Source organism: Neophocaena asiaeorientalis, unplaced genomic scaffold, assembly GCF_003031525.2.
Source record: "Neophocaena asiaeorientalis asiaeorientalis breed wild unplaced genomic scaffold, Neophocaena_asiaeorientalis_V1.1 scaffold130, whole genome shotgun sequence".
Lineage (NCBI taxonomy): Eukaryota > Metazoa > Chordata > Mammalia > Artiodactyla > Phocoenidae > Neophocaena > Neophocaena asiaeorientalis.
Genome location: NW_020173397.1, coordinates 10,767,473 through 10,791,341, shown reverse-complemented (window position 1 = coordinate 10,791,341; position 23,869 = coordinate 10,767,473). Strand labels below are relative to the sequence as shown.

The following is a 23,869-nucleotide window of genomic DNA, read 5'->3' as shown; positions in this document are numbered from 1 at the left end:
TGTGTTGGATATGTACAAGAGTGCAATATCTCTAGTCGTTATATATTTCCTCATGTACCTTAATGTTTATTCCTTTATCACAACAGGCATTGTAGAAAACCCCAGGTTCATGTAAAAGCCAAATCCTCATGTGCATCCTTATCACTAACAAGCAGAGGCAAAATATTGAGTGTGGATGAAATGGTATTAGTAAACTGCAAGGAATAGCCAAAATATGTTTTCTTCTAAGTTTGTAAGTGGGCTTTTTGCTTACTGGTTCAGTGGGCCTTGAGTTGAACTCTACATGGACCAGATACCCTGCGTTCTTCCTTGGTCTCACGAGTATTTATGATGGTGGATGAATAACCCTGGTACGTGTGCAGAAATGACTCTAGCCCTCAATGGCTGAGGTGTTTTGCTTTATTACGTTCTTGCATCTATTCTGGAGGCCCTTTGGATGAGCTCCAGATGTTTCATAAAAGGTGGCACTTTTTCTAAAGACAAACGCTTAGTTTTCTCGTTGGCAGCATTTCATGAGTGTTCTCTGAAGATAGGAAGGCACCCTGCAGAGGATGCATTTAACACAACGCTATAATTTCCACGATGCTCACTCAGGGTCTGACTTTACAACTGCCCCTTTGCCTTCCCAGTGCCCAAGGCAGTAATGGGGTCAGTTAGAGAGCTTCCTTCAACACTTGGGAGTCTTCCCTCTGAGACTTCAGTGGAGATAAACACCAGGAGAAAATTCATCCCTGTGGGTTTTTTTTTTCCATTCATTTAGAGGTTCACTCAGCAAAATGCCTTTTCCAATTCTGTTCTCTATTGAAACACTGCGGTTGATAACATCACTGTAATTTTTGTAGTATTTTTTCCCCTCTTACACCATCCAACAAAGAAAGGAGATGGATGAAAATGTATGTTAAGTGAAAACATAATATTATATCTTCTTTGACTTTCGCAAAGGGTGTTAAAACAGATTCATTAGTTTTGCCTAAATGTGAAGTTTCCATGAGGATTTTGGATAAGTGACATGACAGAGTTGATACGTGTGCTCAAGACAATGGAGGTTAAAACTGTTTTGAAAATGTATTTCTCTAATATATCTCGCATGTTGAGCAAGTTACAGAATAAATACATGGTAGATAGTTTTCAACGTAAGAAGAGAATTTTCAAGGCAGGTCTCTCTTTTCATGAGATGCCTTTAGTGCCATGATGAGCTAGCCAACAAAAGAATTTTGGGGGGGGTAGGTCAATAAGAGAAAGTAATTTATAATACTAATATGTCAATATGCGTTTCAATAAATTTTTCCCCAGATTTTCTTGAATTCTCGTCATTGTAAGAATTATAATTATATGTCTTCCTCCCACTTTCAAAGTGGCACAAGGCCCCCGTATGCAGTTCTGCTGTCGTTGTCACTAGAATAGAAATGTCAGGACTCAGTTAACAATGCTTTATTATTCACATGGATCTTTTTTTTTTTTTTACAGTGTTCTTTATCTCAGAAACATTGTAAATCAGATATCTACCTCCCACTCTTTTGTTCACTTGCAAATTTGTATTATTCTAGTTGAAGAAAGCAATGGTGTGTCAGGAGTCAATGTGTACTGTTTATGTTCTTCCTGCTTCAAAATCCTGTTCTCCACAAAAAGGGAAGATGCCAGAAGCATGCCTAATTCTAACTTCTTTATACATGTTTGTAAGAAAACTTTCTCTTGTGGATCAAACGAAGTTTGGTGTTTCTGTAATCCATGAAGATGAAACAATGGAAGGAAAATATATTTATCATAGAAAGAAAAAAGTACTTTAGATGTATGTCTTTTAAAAATATGTCATTTGCTTCTATCTCAGTGTCTCCCTTTGGAGCTATGTATGTGGCTTTTACTGCAGCACTGCTGTGTTCAGTTCAAGATGTATGGTGGTGCTTTTATCGAAATAACTTCAAACTGTCCCTTTTAGACAAAAGTTACTAGTGGAAAGAGTGTTGGCCTCCTAGGACTTAAAAATCATGCTATCAAATCTTTGTTTCATCACCAACTATCAAGGTTTTTTTTTCTTTTTTGATACGATACTTAACACGATTTAAAACAATTTAAGGAGTGTGAAACATAGCACCTTATTCCTGAATTCAGAAGTATGGTATTTATGTGGATTAACCACACGGATTAAAAAAAAAGATCCCTCAGAAAATGTCACGCAATATCCACCTAACAGATGAATTTGAAGCAAGACAACGATCAGTAATTCACTCATTCATCTGTGAAACATTTATGGATTCTTTACGTAGTACTTAGCAGTATGCTCACTGCTGGTAGATACACAAAGGTAAATAAGACCTGCTCCCTGTCTTCTGAGTTTACCCTTCAGTGTGGTGATAGGCACTCAGATGACTTCAGTAGCATATGATAAACGGATAATAAGGTTAGGTGGTACATAGTTCCCTGGGTGTGAAATTCAGGAATTTCTAATAATGTTTGGTGTATTGTAGCAGATAGAAGTCTAAAAAGAGATGACGTTTTCACTGGATCTCAAAAAATTAGTATTCAGCTGCCAGGTGGCCACTGATATTCAAGAAAGAAGAAAAAGTTTGTAAAACATGGAAGTGTGAAAAACAGTACTTAGTAGAGCATGGGGGGAAAAGGGAAAAGAGAGAAGAAGGACTGTGAGAGTTAAGGTGGAGTTTTTTATGTATATCTGTGGATTTTAGACTTTAGCCATTGGGGCAGTGGTTCTTGATTTAGGGGGAGTGGACCCCAAGGAAGTATACGAACTCTTTCCTTGGAAAAATGCACCGTACACAAACATATAATACAGGCTACTGACCCCTTGACCCCCCTAACACGCAAGTTCCCTTAACTTGTTTAAGAGCCTGAACGAAATGTTTTAAGCAGAAATAAAACAAGATCATATATTTGTCTTAGAAAGTCCAATATGGAGGATGAACCATAGAGAAAGTAAACTGGAGTTCAGGATTCTAGCTATTCTTATTTGACTACTTTCCATCACATTACCTGTAAACCAATTACAACCTTTTCCTTACACTATTTTTTCTGGGGCCAAAACTATAATATCAGTCTCTCTGAATTTTTCTGTGCCTCTTCTTGCCCGAGAGATGAGAACATTTCCAAAAAATGTGTGATTAAAAGGGCAAATGTTGTAAAGAAGGCAAGGATACTTCAGGATGGAAAACAAACTGCTGAGTTTGGTAATTCGGTGACAATTTGCTAGAGGAATTTCAATAGATGGGTGAAGCTAGAAGACAGATTAAAGTAGGATGAATGGGGGAAAACAGAAACAAGAAATTTAGAAAAATGGAACATATAGTACTCTCTCAGTAAGTAATAATAGCTAAATATTTCTAGAGGCTTTTGATGTGCCAGAAGATGTTCTAAGACTTTTCATGTGTAAGCTTATATGATCCTCACCAACCCTATGGGCTAAGGACTATTACTATCCACATTTTATATATGAGGAGGCTGAGGCACAGATAGGTAATATAAGTTATGAATTGTAATTGCAGATAGTGAATGGCAGCGCTGGGACTTATACTGAGGAAGTCTGGTTCCAGAAAAGAAGATGAGCTTTTAATTATCATGGTGCCCTGCCTATGATAAAGTAGACTTAATAGGCAAGAAATAACATTCTTAGTATGTATAATATAATAAGTAATATTGATAATATAGTGGTATTATAATGGTAATAGAATATGCAGTATACGTGAAATGCAAAGGAGAAACTTTACTATCAGTTTGAATAGGTCGCCACAATTATTAGGATTTAGTGTGCGATGTTTTACTATCTGGCACTGAATCAGGTGCTAACAGAAGTCTTCACTACCCTTAGGTTTAAGAAGTTTTGTTATAAAGGAAGACATTTTTTAGAGGTGAATATTTATAATAAGATGTAAAACAGACAATAATGCAAAAATACTGAAGAAAATGTAACACTATATATTTTCACAGTGAATGAATGCAAAAACCTTGATAAAAAATCTTGTAATCAAAGTTTAACTTGAAAAGTCACCCACCTTTAGCATAAGTATTTTTCTTGTATCTTAGAAGGAACTATTTGTCTTGTAATTATATTAGGCTGCCAAAAGAAAAGTTTCACTAATAGAGATTCAGAGATGGCCTTTTTCAGAGGGGTTTTTTTTTTTTTTTTTTTTTTTTTTTTAACATAGCTTGCAAGTTTTGGGAGAAGGCTCTTTGATAGGCTTGTTCTAAGTTGTCTTTTCTCTTCAAGTGATAGTATATGAATACATGAAGGAAAGAAAAATATTTCCAAAGTCAATTTACTGGAAACTGGTGCAACATTCAAGATTGTTTGCTTTTTAAAAGGTATGGTGTTAAATGTTGAAAATTGAAAAAAAAAAGATTTTTATACTTTTATAAAGGTAAATATATTCCTTCCATTTATTTTTTTCATGACTCATTTTTTCTTTGATAGCAGTGAAGTTCCAGTTGTATTTTGGTTTTCTTTATTGACTAAGATGTACAGATGGATTTACCTCGAAATTCCTTAATTCATTCAGTGAATGGTATTGTCTGCTATGTGGTAGATACTATTATACTAGGGGAGGAGAAACTCAGATAAAAGACATAAGTCAGTTTTCAAATCACTTCCAAGGAGCAGACTCCGCTGAGGAGACACTGAGAATTCCATGTAACAAATGCTCTGACAGGGGTTACAGGGCTGCTGGTGAGGGGCACCCAGCTCAGTCTCCATCATAGAAGAGGTCTTCCCAGAGAAGGTGAATCAAGAGCGGAATCTGAGGAAGAGTAGGAAGAATACACATTTTCTTTTGTTAAAAAAAGAAAAAGAAGAAAAAAAAAGTAAAACTTTTTATGAAAAAAGAGTTCAGTTATCAGCATTCTGGTACATATGTTAGACAGGGAATCAGCAAGGAAGAGTGAGGAGGAATAGTCAGAGGGTAGAAGAAAAACCCAGAGGCAGCCACGGAAGGTGAGTGTATAAAAGAATTTAGTGGTCAACAGCGCCAGTGTGTCTAAGAAGGACATTATATATTCAGAAAGCTCCTAATTTGCATAAATTGGCATACGCAGTGCTTCAAATATGGCTAAGGAAACTACTCTCAATTATACTGACTTTAGCTAATAAAGATTTATGTTGGTGACAGAGACTGGCTGTCTACTGAGCCGAATCTTCTTCTTCTTTCTGGATACACAGTAAACGTACATTTTTTGGCCTCCTTGCATCTAGGTGGGATCATGTACATAGTTCTGTGCAAAGGAATGCGGGCAAAAATAATGTGCCTCACTTCCAGTTTATCCCCTAAAATACGCCCTGTGATTCTCCACATTTTGTTCTTTACTTCTTGGACAGAGATAAGCAAAGAATACAGTAGAAAACTCTGAGGGGGCTTCTAGGGATGGCAGAGCCACAAGAGAAAAAATGCTTGGATCTCTGAGTCACCATGTGGTAGGAGACAACTGAGAAGTGTTTATCTGCATTGAACTTTGGGTGGCCAGGAGTGAACGTTTATTAAGTTAGGCCATGGAAACTTGGGGGTTGTTTACAGCAGCTGCTGTTAATCAATCTGGTTAATAACAGGTTAATTTGGAATACAACTCATAAGTAATCAATAAATATGTTTCAGTAATTATTATAGAATAATAACGATTTACTATTTATAGGGTTACAGGATTGATACAAAATACAATATATTTATTACTTAATTTTCAACTATAAGGAATGTACTTAGTAGATACTGTAACAGTAGTACTATGTAGTTGTATAATAGTAGGTACTATTACTTCCCTCACACAGTAATGGTTAAGAAACTGAGAGTTGGAGACATTTTACTTAAGATCATAGAATTAACAATATTGTGGCCAGGATTTGAATCCATACGGTCAGATATGGGAGCTGTCCTCTTAACTGTATATTGTCTCCCATTGGTAGATACCGTAATACATGTTGAGCAACTAATATCACCTATTATTTCTTTCCTGAAGGGGAACATAGTTTAATGACACCCAGTTCCCTTTGTCCTGCAGAATAATGCAGAAGATCCATTTCTCCCTTAGGATGACAACAGAAATTCTTCTCACCAGTATGTCCCTTCATAAAAATATGTATTTATTTGTGGGCTAGTATCAAAATCTTTATTTTTGACCACTAGAACTATTATTTGGTTCTCAAAATCTCTGTCAACTTGTTACCGTTATGCAAATAATAGATGACTCATATATATATATTTTAAACTCTAGCCAAATGGATGTTTGAATGACAACAGAAATCTCTCTAGAAATTGGCTGATAGACGTTCTCTATTGATTATTTATTATTTATCTGGTTTCATTTAACGAAACAAACCTGAGCTGTGATCACAGCAAACTATAGTTTATAACTCGAGGATTCTAGTTTTGGGGTGAAAATCTCTTTTAAGTGGAGGTTTATCTTTGGAACAATTCATCTTGCTTAAGTTTTAAAGACAGTGCTCCATGGTGAATCCAAGGGCCAAATGTATATTCAAATATAAGGATGCTGCAACGCCCACCACCTACCTGGCTTGTGTTACCATCCAAGAGGATCTGAACAAACAAAGGTCTTTATTAGAAAAGTGAACTTCACTTTGGAGAACAGTATGGAGGTTCCTTAAAAAACTAAAAATAGAACTACCATATGACCCAGCAATCCCACTACTGGGCATATACCCTGAGAAAACCATAATTCAAAAAGAGTCATGTACCACAATGTTCATTGCAGCTCTATTCACAATAGCCAGGACATGGAAGTAACCTAAGTGTCCATCAACAGATGAATGGATAAGGAAGATGTGACACATATATACAATGAAATATTACTCAGCCATAAAAAGAAATGAAATTGAGTTATTTGTAGTGAGGTGGATGGACCTAGAGTCTGTCATACAGAGTGAAGTAAGTCAGAAAGAGAAAAACAAATACTGTATGCTAACACATATATATGGAATCTAAAAAAAAAAAAGGTTCTGATGAACCTAGGGGCAGGACAGGAGTAAAGACACAGATGTAGAGAATGGACTTGAGGACACAGAGAGGGGGAAGTTAAGCTGGGACGAAGTGAGAGAGTGGCGTGGACATATATACACTAGCTAGTGGGAAGCAGCCGCATAGCACAGGGAGATCAGCTCGGTGCTTTGTGACCACCTAGAGAGGTGGGATAGGGACGGTGAGAGGGAGACACAAGAGGGAGGAGATATGGGGATATGTGTATATGTATAGCTGATTCACTTTGTTCTAAAGCAGAAACTAACACACCATTGTAAAGCAATTATACTCTAATAATTAAAGATGTTAAAAAATTGAGCATTGAGGATGAAATGTAAGATCTTTTTATTTCTTCACATTTCTGCTCTTATAAGAGTCATCTAAAGTGAGTATTTCTACAAGTCCCCATTCTGACCAGGGCATGTATTCTGGATAATGTCTCTATACATATATCTACTATATAGTTGTATAACTTACAATTGATTTAGCATTTATTTAAATGTAAGCAATAAAGTACTTTAAATTGTTATAGACAAAAGAAAATCAATAAGTAATCACCAAAGAAGAATATGTTCTACTCCGTGAAACAATATATTGTCTATAAAATGTATTTATGTTAGAAAAAAACAAAGGTGAATTTCAATTTGAATAAAAAGACCACACCCTGATCACATTTTGCTCCTTTTCCCTGCTCTCCGGCAGCTGGATTGACACTTAGGAGGGACCAGCAGCCACCACGCACAGCAACACTGGTCCAATCCTGTCTTGCCATTGCTCTGCATTTGTAACAAATACTTTTCTTTTACCTTTCCTGACAAAACAGCCCTATTGTTATCAACTGTAAATGTATTAAAAGCTCACAAGGGCATTTTAGTAAGTGTATCACGCCTGAAAAATACTATTGCCTGACAGGTTCCCATTGGCAAGTGAAAAGAGGTTTTATTGAAGGAAACAGCAGTAGCAAACAGCGAGCAGTGCACAGGAAGGTAATTGTTCTTTTAATATTGGAGGCGCACGTTCACTTAAGACGAGGGCTCCTACCCGTGCCTTATCCACACCCAGAGGACCCGCCAGACAAGCAGCCCCGCAGCCTCTCTCTGGGATCAAGCTGTCAATGCAAACTTGCATTCTTTCCCTTTTTCTGAGCTAAGTAAGCTCTACCCCCAGAGCTCCCGATGCCTTCCTGAGTGAAAGCTCTGAAAGAGCTCCCTTCTAAATTGCATCACTCGCCCAGCGCTCTTCAAACTGACAGAACAAAAGAGCCAAATTCCAAAAGTCTGGTCTGAGTGACTTGTTAGTTGCGTTGGTTGATTACCTCTTAATGGGCTCTGAGAATGGGCTGTGGTCGTTTTGACGCTGCTTAAGGAAACCTTGCAGAGTTCTTTTCTACTTAGTTCCTAATTAAGGTCGATTTGCTTAATCAGCAAAACACACACTAAGCGGGGGGGTGGGGGGGGGTGGGGAAGACACGCCAGAAGGAAGTTCTTACTACCATCCCCCTCCCCTTCCAATCAGTGGCAATAAAATTACTTGGACCAGGAGTTACAAAAATAAATTCTCATTGGAAAGGACTAAACAGGACTGCTGTGATGTGTGATGTCTCTGTGTGTGTGTATCTTTTTCCCTTCCAGAACTGATGCAACACCAAATAATAGTGTTTCCTTGCCGGCTATTTAGCGCTGTGAGTTCCCAAAGCCTTATTGTCTGCTCCTTCCGCCTGCTTCCCACCCCCCACCCCCAGCCATTAATGAATACATTCAGCCAGCCGGGGTCACTTTATTATTCTGACACATTGAACTGGGGATGTGATTTCCAAGTTCTGAGGCTGACACTGGCAGGGTGAAACTTTCACCTCGAGGTTCCGCAACTGTATACTTGACACACTTGGAAGAATAAATATTGATCTCCTTTCCGAGGATGTGTGGCCAATGTGAAATGTTAATGCTTTTAAACGGCTTTGGACATACAAAGCAGCTATTATTACCACTATTATTATAAGGTATAAAATCTCAGAGAGTATCTCATCTTTACCCTTTATCCTCATGATTAGTGCGTCTGTGTTGAGTGCCCGCTGTATTCACATCACTGCTCATGTGACTGGATACGATGATGACATTCACAGACAAAGACACTAATTTTGAGACGCCCCAATAAACAAGGTAAGGATTATTCTCAACAGTAATGTGTATACGTATTCCGTGGACTTCCAATGACGAATGTTTATTCCCTCACGGGGCCTCATTTATTGTTGGGTTGGGGATTTTCCATTTGTCCTCCCAGGATGATTCATTCTTTTGTATGGAAGGAAGGAAAAGGCCATTTAAAGTCATAATTGGCTATGGACGTTTGGGGCCCTAAAAAGGTTGGGGTCAATATCTAACCTTTGGTTTGGCAAAAGCACTTCTGGGAAAGTTTAGGTACTAAAAGTGAGATCCCCTCAAGCCTCTGTGTAGGAGATAGTCATAGTGAAACTGCTCTGCATAAGAAAAGGTGAAATTTGTGGTTTGGGTGGTACTGGTGAAGCTTGACGGAAATAAGAGTGCAGCAAGATGGCAGGAGGCAAGGGCTCAGCATGGAATAAGGGCCAATGAGAAAGGCCAAGTGACATAGTTAACACTATGGCTGTCTAATAGCTAATTTTAAATTGCTTGCTGGCTGGTGTTTTGCTGATAAAGCCCTCCTCCCCATTGTTTTCTCAATTCTGTAAAACTTTAGTAAAAATCGATTACCCACATAACCTATTGTTGATGGCATGAAGAATAAAGAGGTTGAAATCATATCCCCTGAAACCAGCTGAGGCCCCATGTAGATCTGAGATGTGAGAAGTATTTGCAGTGAGTGACTTGGGATTGCGTATGAGACGATTCCACCGTTCTCAAGGATTCTAGATACTTGAAGAGAGGGCTGGGCTGCCACCTGAGTTATACATTTGTTTTTCTATTAAGTTACTCATTCAACTAATGTTTATTGAGTATCCACTGTATGCCAGGGACTCTGATGCAGATTGATTGGGAATGCAAAAGAGAGTAGTACTGTTAAGACCCGTGCTTAGTACAGCTTATGGTCGTAAGTAATGGGACGCACGTGTATCTACTTTGCAGCAATTTGGAAATTTATAAGGATCCTTTGTCATCTCCCCACATACTAATGTTTCTATTTTCTTGCCCACTTCTTCCTTCCTTCCTTCCTTTATTTTAGGCAAATTCATTTCTTTATTGGATCCTAGTTTTTCAGATTTTACTCAAGTTGTTATCACATGTAACCTCCCCGCTAGTCACACCTCGCCAAGTCCTCTTTACAGCCTTGGATATCCTCAGCCTGAAGAAACCTCACATTTTTCTGATTTAATTGGACTGGAGTTCAGTCGAAGCATCACAGTTTGTAACAACTGCCAAGATGATTCTAGTGTGGAGCCAGGGTCGAGAACCAATGTCTAGAAGTGTGCACATAAAATCTTATTGGTACAGTTTCCTATGATTGCATTTTGCAGCAGCATTTCTCAGTTCCTTTATATTTTCTTCTACCCCCTATCAGAGGAAAAGGGACCCTCCTCCTTTTAAAGATAACCTTCTGCCTCAGGAGTTTGCGTCTCCTTCTGTTTCTCCATCCATAGGAAGCATCTGTATTCACCATCATCCTCTTTCCCTGTATTTTCACTCTCTCTACTGACTCCATCCTGCCTCTGCGTGCTTGCTTAGGTACACCATAGCCTGAAAATCCTTCTTAAGCTAATTTTTCCATCACCCAATTCCTCAGAGGAGTCCTTAACGCAAGCGATTTTACCATCTACTCATTCCTTAATCCTTCACAATTGACTTCCATCCCCACAGAAGTAAAACTGATCTTTCAAAGCCCATGCGGTAATACATGCTGGCTGCTTAATACATATTGGTTGAGTGACTAAATGAATGAATATATGACTTTCTAATCATCAAATCAGTGATCTTGCATCAGTTTCCCTCCTCCTTGATAACATGGCTTAGCAGGCCCATGACTCTGTCCCTGTCTTCTTTAGCCTAGAATGCTGTTGTTTTTTTTTTCTCTTTCTGTTCTCATGTTTCTTCTATGACCCCTTGGTTGGCCACTTGGCAGCATTACACAGGCTTATGAGTTGTGGTGGTAGATAAACTTGGCGTTCAAATCAAGTCCCTGCCACTTCATAGCTGTACGACTTGGGACACATCGCCCACCTCACTAAGCCTCATGTCTTCATCCATAGAGAGGAGATGGTAATAACATTGTTTTAAGGTTGATGTGATGCTTCAGTGCCATTGCAAAGTCACGAAGCGTTCAGTTAATGTTAGTGGGTGTTCTCATTCCAGTGGTTATAAGTCCCTCTGGGCAGTCACCATGCCATTTTTTCCACCGCTCTATTCTGTCCTCAAAACCTACAGTGTTTGGCTCAGGGTCCTTGAAAAAAATTAGTTGCGAATGAATGAGCCAGTGCATTGCTTCTCTTCTCTTAATGGATGATCCTTCTCAAAGCTTTGCCTTAGGCTCTCTTCACTCTTTCCCTTGCTGACCTCATTTATTCCCTGATGACCTTTTGACCTCATTCATTACTTCACTTCTCGTCTTCATGTAGATGACTGCCACATCTCACCTGAAATCCGACTCTGCTTGTTGTGATCTCCATATCCAGATGTGTTGTCTTTAAGACACTTTGCAAGCAAACATCCCTAAAGGCATTTCTTTGATATCTTAAAGTCCCTCATACTCAGAAAAGAACTTGTCTTTCTTCTCTCTCCCTAACTCTTATTGTTCATTTATATATATTCATTATTATATATGTTCATTATATGTATTTCGAATAACCTCCTATATAAAATATATTTATTTAGGCTATATATTTGTTTAATTTATATATACATTTACACCTACAAAATATAAGCATTTATCTATGTAACGACCTCCAAAGAGTTCTACCTGCCTATTTGTTTATTGGCTTGAAGATAATCCCACCCACCTGCAAAATGTTATTCTTCCTAACGTCTCGCTCAGGGTATTGGCTCTCTACCCCACTGACAACCAAAAATAACAAGAACATTAATTTTTTAAAGTTCACACTCCTTATCCTGCCAGTGTTATTTGGGTCCTTATTTTGATCAAAAACTTCCTTCTATGTAAACAATATTTATTTATTAGACAAGCAACATGTAGATAAAATTTTATTGTGGAAAAAAAAAGAGCTTAAGTGATACGGAAGTGTAAAAGCAAAGGAAAATTCCCACCTCACTCCTGCTGCTTGCTTCATTCTTACTACTCTTTATGGAGGTTGTTCCTATTTTCAGTTTGGGATAATTCATTTCTAGACCTTTTATCTACATTAACGAACATACGCATGTCTGATTTTTACTTAATGTAAATGGGCCGTACCGTATTTGTCAATGTGACGCTGGATTTTTTTTTCCCCTCATTAATGCGTCTTGCTCATTTAGCCCTGCCTCTTCCTGAAGAAGTGGGGCACAGTATTGCCTCCTACCGGAGAACCATGATGTATTTAGGCAGACTTTCATTGCTGAATGCTTAAAAGCTACCTTGCTATTTATTCCCCATTCTTCTGTGTCATCTTTTCACTAAGCGAGAAAGCACATTTCAACTTTTCTGTCTTGGCCTCTTTGTACATGCCTAACAGTGAAACTTCTACTTATGCCCCCAAACCCAGCTCAGGTGTTAATTATACATGGAGTCCTCTTTGCAAATTCCAGCTTCAAGTGATATCTTTGAGAGATTCCTTGGTCCTTCGAGGACAGAGACTGAGGTTTTTGTCATCCCTCAAAGCTGAACATAGGCTCCTAAACATAGACTCTGAATCCATGTATTGTATAAATGAATACATGATTTTTAAACTTTTGTTGGCCTAACATGTATGCAGAGACAGGGTATAAGCACCTTCAAGGTAAAAACTGATTGCAGTATGCCTTGAATAATGCAGATGTGTGATGATGTGTGTGCCGGTGCTGTGGCCACTATACTGTGGATGTAGACAAAGATGGAGTCCTTCCCTTATCATATTGCACCAAAAGTACCCATTAGCCAGTATAGGAAGCTATTACAAAGAAATAAAATGAACCTACCAGGGTCTTCCAGAGGATTTTGAATTGAGCTGCATGGTCCTAAAAGAAGGGAAGTTAAAAATAATTATTTGAGTGGATATCCATTTTTTTGCCTTTCCAGGATCCCTTTACTCCCTTTTTCAGGAAAGAGAAACCCACTTTCCAACGGAGGACCTATTCCATGTAGCTTGAGTGGAATGGTCTTGTCTATCAGTGTTCCAGGTACAGAGACATGGTAACCCATGTCCTCTGTTTCCCAGCCATAGAGGTTTGTTGTGGGATGGCTCTAAGAACCAGGCAGTACCAATCAGGTTGCTCCCTGAGACTTGAGATTAGCCTGCTGGAAGTGAGGGTTCTCTCCCCCTTTGTGGGGTAGAAAGATAATGTAGGCTTGTGACTGACAGAAGCCATCTTTCCTGCCTTGTGTAAAAAGCCTGAGAATAAAGCCAAAACAGGGAGCCAAACAGCCAAGAAAAAGTAAAGGCAAGGTGCTGAATTCATCATTTGGGTCCCTGGATTCGCTTACATCTGAAGCTCATCTACTCCTGGACATCCTAGATACGGGAATCTACAAATTCCCTTTACCTATGCTAGTTGGCTTTCTGTGTTCTATAATGGAAAGAGGCCCACGACATTATATAGGAGGCTTTATTCATTTTAAATATTTCTTCTGACTGTTGTTTCCTTCCCATCTCTCTTTAGAGGATGTATGCTGATGAAATTCTCTAAATTCAGTTGTTTAATCTCTGCTTTCTAACTCCCAAAACGTTCACAGAGTAGAAATGTTAAATTATGTGGAGGTATGCCAAAAATGACCTACGAAAATGGATTAAAATTGGAGGCTGGATCTTATGCTAAAATAACTGGTAAGAAATAAACTGAGGTGTGGTTTCTGCTAACCTGGTCTTTCAGTCAGTTCTGTTCAATTTATATGAGTGAGAAGAGGGGACAAAAATTTATGTGTAGTGTTTCTACTCAATTTCTTTCATGAAATTTACCCCTTTCATGTAGATATTGTGATCCTGACTTGGAAGATTTTTTTAAAATCCAGATGATTTTCAGAGTTTCATTCTTCTCCAAGGTCACTAGTTAGTTAGGCATGGTCGATTTAAGGTTAGGATCCAGTTGGGTCTGACCTCTGAGCCCTCCCTCTCCACCATCGGGAATGCCGTACAATTAGGAAGAATGTTGACCCTTTGATCTCAAAGCATATTTCCAACAAGTCAACTGCTTTGACATTCATAGCTTGGCATTATTGTTTTCAGGAAAATTATGTTCTGGGGAGGAGTGTATTGCTATATAGGGAGGTTGAGATTTGAATTTGGAGACATGAATTCTAGTCTTGTGATTTGTTTCCAGTAAAGAGCTCTGGGATTATGCAACTCAATCTTTTTAGATCTTAGTTTCCTCCTCTGTCAAATAAAAGATATGAGGGCTGATCATCTCTCAAGTCCATCCTAGTCCACTTGTACTGGTAAGCGCTTTCCAGAACCCTGTACCTCCAATAGGAGAGATGGTAACACCTTGTGTTATGATTATATGCTATATGCAGTGATGTCTTGTTTAGTTCAGTATTTCCCAGCAATGAGCCCAGCGTATGGCAAATAATAGATGATCAGTAAATATCTGTTGAATAAATAAATGAGGGAAGGAAGTCTATTTGTGTACAGAATACTACTTTTTATATATTTTTTTCAACTGACCAAAGGAGTGATCTTTGAAATTGCAGAAAATACCTCTAATTTTGCTGGTGAGAAGTAAAAATAAGCTAATGGTAGATTTGAGTACTACAACGTTCGATCCATCACTGTGGATTTTAAAGAGGACTTTCCTTTAATTCAAAGCTCAAGATAAGCAAAGAGTTAACTGAAATTTTTCAAATGGAGACGTACTTTAAAGTATAGAATGGTCATTTTAGGTGGCCATTGTCATTCAGCTTTTAAGGCTTGGTAACTGAGCCATCTTGGTGAACCTTCTGTGTGAGTGAAGTTTTCCTTAATCGGCTTTTCCTATATTATTTCATCCTGGGAAAGAAAAGCAGTAGCTGAGCCAGAAACAAGCAGGATAACAAAAAAAGGAGTCTGTGGCCAAAGCAACAGAATTACTTTTCTTTTCTTTTCTCTCTCTCTCTCTCTCTTTTTTCCTTTCACTTGTGTTTATAAAGGAGAAGTAAGAAACATAATTTTTTGTCTTTGTTTAGACATTGGACAATAGAAATCACAAGAACATTTATTTTTGGCATCCTATTTTTTAGGTGTTCTTTGGGATTTGGACCCTACTTTAAAAATATGTGTTTCCTAGCCCTCCTTACTGTGAAACTCCTTGGCAATGTAAACAGATGCACTGGTTGGCTTTTAATTCTGACACCAGACTGTCTGAAATAATAGCTCTAAGAAAGTGTGAATTCTTCATTCCTCAATCTTTAATTATAAGTACTTAATTTGTTTCTCTTTCTACTGCTGACTATCATACCAATCTGGTTTATTTTTTATCTGGCTAAACATGGTACACCTTAGAAGCCCCTCATTTTGAAAAGTTTATTCTGCATGGGAAGACAAAAACAAGCTAAAAGTTTGAGTTATTTTCATATTCCAGGTCACATCACTGTGACAACTAAGATGTTAAGTGGTGTTCTAAAATTTTGAGTAATATAGGCCTTTAAGATGACAGAATTAGGAACTTGATAAGCAGTTTGAAAACACTGAATGTTTCTCATAAAAATGGACTCATCATTTGAAAAATGAGCCAAGTTAATAGCTTACTAACTCATCTTGACCTTTCACAGTCAAAGATATTCTTCATTTTTGTGTCCACCATTTTTTACATCTTATAACCAATTTGCCGTCACATCATTTTTAGCCATGGGACTGACTGTGGTGATACTGACTTCTGTAATTAGATGAGGTACCATATATGGCACATTAGCCAAAAAAGTCATCAGTTGCTGGAAGTGGGAGCATTTTTGAAGAATTGCTAGGTCTGAGCTTTCTGAATATTGTCATATTTCCACTTTTAAAAGTTCACTGTGTTGAGATGTGTTTTTATTTTTCTAAGGGCAAAAATAAGATCAAAGAAAGACAGATCCTTGCTGGAACTCATGATAAACATAATGAAGGAAGTCTTATGTTGTTCCTCCAGTTGGTTTCTTTCCAAGTTTATCTCTATATATGCATTTACATTTTGAGATACTTTCATCATTTATTTTGGAGCCTAATACTAAAGATGTTAAATCTCCTTTGTAAATATGATGGAAAGAATGATTATGGTTAGAATGTAATGTGCTTTAATTAAGGTTAGGAATTGTCAAGCCATTATTATTATTATGTCGCTTTCATTCTCGTAACAATCCTGTAAGCTATTATTATTACTATCCTCATTTTAGAGGTGAGGAAACTGAGATTTTATCCAAGTTCACAGAGCCAGGAAGCTGTGGAAGCAGGGATTTGAACCCAGGAAGGGTTCCTGCTGCTGCTAGACTTTACTACTATTAATTTACCTAATGTTTTACACACATGGTCCCATTTAATCCTTCCCCAAAACCATTAATATAAGGACTATTATACACCCATTTTATGGATGGAGAAAGTGAAACTCTGATAACGGAATTTGCTCAGAGTCACTCAGTTTGCCCATCTCACTAAGTAGGCGAGATCAGCTTGGAAGTGAGGTCTGCCTGATTGCAGTAGCCTGTGCTCAAAACCTTTATTCTAAGTTGCATAATAACGTTTATCTAGGGCTTCAGAGTTTACTCTCTAAATCTAGTAGAAAGCACCACAAAATTCTTTGGTGTGCAGTGATTGAGGTGAACTATTTTAGGTGCCAGAAAGACTTTAAGATAAAGGTAAGGGCCAGTGAAGTAACTCCTGTTTTTGATTTTTTTTTTTAACAGTGATGAAAAGGAGACTTGGGGGATACGTATTTCCGGTGGTAAAAGCAGAGGCTGGGGATTTGGGCTCCTGGGTTATCTTCCTAATTCCCTTTCACATGACACATCATCTAATTCATTTGCCTCCAATTTATCTCCCCTAAAATCAAGTTGGTCATGATAACATCTCTTCAGGAACTGTGGGAAAAAATGATGGTGACGTTCTCTTGACCTTTTTGCGAAAAATGCAACCACTCTTTTGTCCATTTTTTACTTTTTTCCCATGAGTCAAAAATTTGTTTATGTGGAATTAGAGTTTTGAGAATATGAAGTCTCAGTGGCCATTGGGTTCATGACCATGCTTTAGGGCAATAGCTCGCACAGCCATGATAGCTTCTAAGTTGTTTCCTGTTTCCCTTGGTCTTACTGCAATCCTTGCCAAAGCTTCCCTTCTCCTCTGCTGCATTAGTAATGCAAAATGAAATTCATTGTGCCCATTATATCTGTTAAATGGTTTCCATTTTAACTTGAGAAAAATGTATTGACGTTCATGTGTTTGGCATGGAAAGTGTGTGTATCTATCGAAGATAGCAACTTGTCTGTTGGAATTACAGTGCATTATGTATAATGCTGCTTTTAGCTGTGCATGTACATTTCCTGGAATCTTATTGTGTCAGAGCTTGGAAAGTTTACACAAGCATTGGTAATCTAATTTTTGTCTGGTGGGTGGCTGTGGAAATATGGAGTATTTAAAAAAGCAAATGTCTTGGCCATCTGTGCCAGGCAGGGGTGTCTAGTCAGGTGGGGTAAAAGCACTCATCAAAAAAAGGTTTTAAAAATATTGCCCCAGGTCTAACCTAAATATTAATTTCCCAAGAGCAGAAAGATGTAACAGTTACTGTAACATGGTTTTGAGCATATTTCTGGTTATTCTTTTTAGGCGTTCTAAATTGTAAGGTGGAGGAATCTGTTTTATCTTCCTCCTGCCTCTTAACAATAATCCTTCTCTAGACTATATTGTTTCCTATGTCTTTTGTCTTCTGCAGACATGAGTCTTTGGCTCATGAACATCTTGTTAAGGTCTGTTGAGGATTAGGGGCTGTGATACAATTTTCTCGCGGAGTCTTTTGATTGGAGATTTTTCAGTTGGTTTCTCTTGGAGGTCTTTGAAATGTCTTCTCTCAAGCCATGATTTTCATTTTTCTTTGTTCTCCTCAAAATTGGGGTTGTATTTTGCTCCACTGTTCCTGGGGTCTAGGTAAATGAATTGTATTATTTAATAGGCGAGTGTGAAATCCTGTGTGCAGTCGCTGGACTGCTCTCTGCCTCTCAGAGTTGCTAAAATCCTGCTCACTGCCCTGCTGCTGTACTGTGATGTAGTTTTTGTTTTTTAGCGTTACGTGTATTTCAGTCAGCCATCTAAAGCCGGGTTTCTTAACTTCAGCACTATTGTCATTTGGGGTGGGTAGCTCTTTGTCGTGGAGGGTGTCTGTGCACAGTGTGGTGTGTAGCAGCGTAGCTGGCCTCTACTCACCAGGTGATAGTAACACCTTCCCCCAATGCCTGCAGGTATTTCTGATGTCCCCTGGGGGGCGTGAAATCACCCCATTTGAGAATCACTGATCTAAAGCAAGGTTGAAAGACAAGGCTGGCGTGATGTAAAGGAATTTCCATAAAAAGCACTGAACTCAGGCAACGCAGTGACAATGCTGAGAGAGCTTTGTGTCTTGGAGGATATGTGGAGAAACTGTATCACACATCCCTGGAGAAAATACTGTAATAATTGTCTATAGTTTCTTAGACTGAGTAACAGAGGAGGTAAGGGTCACCTTTTAAACTGCTTTGCTTCTGATCTGCTAATTATCTCCTCACCCTGTGATGCCTTTTATCTCCTCTCTAAGCAACTTGACTCACACAAGGAAGATTCTAATTCTTTGCAGATTTTCACCTTAACTACTTTTCTACCCTAACCTCCCTGCTCTTCTGTTTCCCCCACTGGTTTTCTTTGGCTCCAGTGGGAACATGGTGCCCATTTATTTCTTTAATCCACTTCACCACCTAATAGTACATTCTCTTCTCAGGGTGAATTTTAACAAGATGCTTTTTACTCCATAATACACTCCGGTAAAGAACTAATGTTTACCGCAATGAGTATCCTCTATTCCAACTGAAAAGCGGAGATGCCGCCGACCACTGCCGTTGTTCACTTTTTTCTCCCGTTTAACTTTTTCTCAGTGCCGCTTTGAGTGAGTTACATCTGTTATATTTAATGGCAATCTCATGGGCTTGTCCAAAGGGCATCTATTTGCTACTGAAATAGCACTGAAGATAACATGCGAACGAATGAAGTCATCAGATGTATCTGATGATAATATGGAGGTTATTTTTTTATTTTTTTAAATGCTGTGAAAGCTGTGGAGGGATGCTAACAAATCTATTTGATCAATATATGGGATGTGAAAAAGAAGAGGAGACAAGATTGACTGATGAATAAAATGAAACTGACACAAACAGGCTGACAGCCAGCTGTAAGTCTCTTTAGGGCAAATGCAATTAACTTAGAATAATAGACTCAAATTTGATGGTTAGAAATGCATTTTTATTAACAATCACAGGCTGAATCATTATGCTCTTATGAATAAAATGGTACTTACATTTCGTGCATGTGTGTGCATGCATATATAAATATATATACATATGTCTCTCTACGTATATATCTGTGCCTCTCACATTCCTATGTGCTCTGCTTACAATTTGGGTGGAAAAGTTGATTTTTAGAATAATGTACTTTAAAAAGGAAATTCATTCATAAATTGTCTCCGGGACTATAAATTCTGAATATTCTCCCAAATTACATATATAAAAATCATGCTACTTATCTGGTGCTATTAGACATAAAGCCAGTGAGCCCTGGTCCCAGAACTGCTGGTCCTTTGGGGATTTGGAATTGCAATCAGGGATTTACAGATTTCATTTTGAAGAGGAGAAGTCATTACTAGAAACCTAAGCTCATTTCCTCTCCTTTAATAGCTATTTTAAATCATTCATTTAGAAAATACATTAACTATTTAGGGTACTTGCAATGCGTTTCTCTTGGCATTGTCTGCATTTTTTAAAGAGTTTTTTTTTTCTAAAATTATTTCAAAAAAAGATGAGAATTAGAAGAAAAAGACCAGATGACTTTTGGGTGATATAAAATTACTTTTGCATAATATTTCCCTCTCTCATTGCCTAAGAGGAAACAACTTTAACAAAATATTAGAATATTATAAGCAAACTTTTTAATGCCATAGAGATGAAAAAAAGGTGTGTGATCCTTGGAAACTTACAAACTGGATTTTAAATATGGTTAAGGAATGGCATATGGTTGATGGCCTCTTTAAATGAACTTGTTAATTTAAATCAAAAGCAGCTTTAATTCTGTACTACTTGCTTAATATTGATTCCCACCTTAACTAGGAAGTGGATAAAAACGGATATGAGATTACAGGAAAAAATAAGGGACCTTAATTTCTACAAAGAATTCAGAATGTGGAGTCTTGCATAACCCTGCAAACTCCTTTAGATACATATTTTTTCAAATGCAAAATAAAGCTCCCTGAGTTATGTAATTGCTATTCTTCAAAAGGACATCATGAAGGTTGACAATTTAAAATGTACTCTTCCTGTCACCATCCAATTTTGTAAAATGTCTGCTGATGGTGTAAAAAACAATCTCTGCAGAAGAGGGCTGCCACTGCCAGTTTAGGACACTGGCTTTGTTATTAGCGTAGGCATATTAGATCATCCTCTTGCTCTTCCTGCCTGCTTTGTTCTTTTGATATGGCAGGGAACTGAAATTGACAACAGCCTACATTTATATAACAATAACTTGCATTGTTAAATATATATGTGTAGATAGACAGATAGAGAGTTCTTTTATTCCCCAAAGATATCAAAGTTCACTACACACCATGAAGAAAACCACAGAAATATGCAGATGCTTCTGGGGTGAACCATGGCAACTATTTAAAAGCATAGAGTATTGACAGCCTCAAGATTCTGGAATAGTTCATAGTCTTTTTTAATTTCGGCTATTTTTACCCCTTTAGAAAATTTCTGTTTTCTTCAGGAGAAGAGAAGGATAAAGGTCACATTTTGTTACTTGTGTGACAAACCAGAAATAGTTTAGGAAAGTGAGCTGGGAACTCAGCTGTCCAAGCCTGCAGGCTTGAGAAACAATGTTGTGGTAAACACAAGGCCGAGGAGACTGCTTTGTATCTCAGTCACTGTGTGATCCACTGCGTTCGTTAAGACCGCATACAGTGCACTCAAAGTGGGGAGTCTGAAGATTGGATGGGCACCCCTATAAATAGGGTTACCATGTTAAATTAAAAAATACCAAATAAAAATACAGGATGGCCAGTGAAATTTGCATTTCTGGTAGATGATGCAAAAATTTTAGGAGAAGGAGGTCCCACGCAATATGTGGGACATACTTAATACTCAAATCGTATGCATCATTTAGCTGAAATTTAAATTTAACTAGGCATCCTGCATTTAATCTGGCTATCTTCACCATAAAAGCAAGGCTTCGTGTACTGTTTAGAAAGCAGATTATAATTGGGCAAAGAAGGTTTTAGAGAAAAACCGGTAGAACTTTAACTTTTTCTTATCCTTACAACAGCCTTACCATCTTAAAGATTGTAAATCTCTTTCCTCCTCACAGAATAGTAATGCACAATATTATGTTGAGACATGACTCTCCGCTCAAAAATTTATAATTATAGGTCCTGGGCAGAATATTCTTGAACAGTGTAAGGCTTAGGTCCTATCATAATAATTGGTGTCTGTCTGTCTCCCTAACTGCCATAAAGGATAGATAATTTTTTTAAAATGTGTTTTCCTGGGTACCAAATATGGAGCCTAGCAAATCGTAGGAGTTTAATCCACACTGCTTGAATGAATTTATTCCCTCACCATTGAATTGATTTTCTCTTTCCTTCTAATTTTTTGTCATTTCCCTCCTTTTTCAGACATAATGATAATATTTCCTCTATAGTTGAATTTCCATTTTGAGATATCCTTTAGCCTGCATAGGGTGAAATGTCATACCATCTTAGCAATAGGGTATAGGCAATATTTCTTACAAGGATGGAACTAGATTAGATCTGGAAGGTTGAGGGTGACTTTCATGGTGATGGGAGACTTAGTGAAGTAATTTTTTAAGGCCACCAGGAAAGTTGTATTATAGAAACATTTAAGTTCAGATATTCAGCTATACTCTTGGGCACTTCGTACGTATTCTTTATTACGTAAAGTATATTATCTGTTGTGTGAATGAATGAAGAATTTTCTTAGAGGACTTTTTTTTTTTTTTTTTGATGGGGACCATTTTTAAAGTCTTTATTGAACTTGTTACAATATCGCTTCTGTTTTATGTGTTTTGTTTTTTTGGCCACAAGGCATCTTAGCTCCTCGACCAGGGATGGAACCCACACCCCCTGCATTGGAAAGCGAAGGCTTAACCACTGGACCTCCAGGGAAGTTCCTCTTAGGGGACTTTAAGTATATAGAATTTTTTATCTTAGGCACTGTACCAAGTTCTGAACCACAGACCCAAGCAGCAACTCCATTGTATTAGAATTTTGATATATAACATTATGTCTCTAAAAAAACTCAGACTTTTGTGACTCTAATAGCAAAAGGTAAATCTTTTTATCCCCATCATCATTATCATTGGTTTTGTCCCTATTGTATACACGCTATGGGCTCTTGCCAAGGAAGTATAAAGTGAAAGAAGTGTGGGGTGAGGGAAGCAAGAAGTAGAATGAGTTAGAGCCTTAAGAAAGATTCAAGGTCACAAGCATGCAAAATGGAATTATGGTCATCAAGAAAACAGAAACTGGAAGTTCAACAAGAACAAAAATAACATCAACATTTTTTTTTCTTAAATGTAAGTTTCCATCTATTTTCTGTGATAAAGAGATGCTTACTCGTCTTTTAGATTAGGTTAGACATTACATTAACAAATAAAGTAGAATTTTCAGTTAACTTCTTCAAAATAAAAGTCCAAACAAGCCAGTTTAATCCATCTTTATACTATTTGAAGGGTAGGGAGGAGAGTGCTAGAGGACATAGGCTAACATTTACTAACATCTACTGCATGCAGGCACTGTGCCAGGCAGTGGGAATGCTAAACCATAATCTCTGACCTCAGGACTCTTTAACTCGTGATCTAGTGGCAGAGATACCCAAGGAAGTGAATGATTGCAGTGTACCGTAATTAAGTGCTATAAAGACAGAGTATATTGTCCAGACATGGTCCCGTGTAGAATCTTATCAACCTTCTAAAGCAATTGCAGGAATGTCTTCACTGGGGAGATAATGCTTGAGATGGGTTCTGAAGAATTACCAACTGGCCAAAAAAAGTGAAAAGACATTTTATGTAGAGGGCACAACAGTTGGCAAAGTGTTGAGTCTGAAGCAGCATTAGAAGCAGACTGGTTTCACTGGAGTATAGAAGTAATTCCAGGAAATGAGACTTAAGAAATAGGCATAGCTCAGAACTTGGAGGCCCCATAAAGTTTAATATGGTCAAATTTAGAAAGAGAATGCTGGCCGCAGGTTGGAAGAGACAAGGTTAGGTTAGAAGAGCAGTGTTTGAGCTCTTGCAGTCAGTAGTTCAGGTGAGAGGTAATGAAGGCTTAAACAAGATGTCAGTTTCTAACTGGAGGTGCACAAGATGTAAGAAGCCAAAGAACTAAACAGCTGCACGTTCTGAGGAGTGGAGATAACCCTGCTCAGCATCAAACAGGATGACATTGAGGAGGCTGCCGTATGTGATAAGTTTGCTGATGGGGGCCTATGTGACTCAGAGGAAACGATACCAAGAGAAGGAAAGTGAGTCTCCTTTGTTGATGGTAAGATCAGTCACCTTTAAAGGAAATGGGATAGGTAGCTTCACATGCATTATTCTAAGTGACAGCTTCTCAGCCTTC

The 23,869-nt window shown here is 38.0% G+C and overlaps 1 protein-coding gene across 1 annotated transcript in view; it reads right to left on the bottom strand.

Moving 5' to 3' along the window:
* MDFIC2 (MyoD family inhibitor domain containing 2) overlaps positions 1–23,869 on the bottom strand; it is a 100,334-nt gene that overhangs the window by 27,891 nt on the left and 48,574 nt on the right. The window contains exon 2 of the mRNA XM_024746996.1: positions 13,046–13,084. Within this exon, the coding sequence (XP_024602764.1) occupies positions 13,046–13,084 (39 nt within the window). The remainder of the gene's footprint in view (positions 1–13,045; positions 13,085–23,869) is intronic.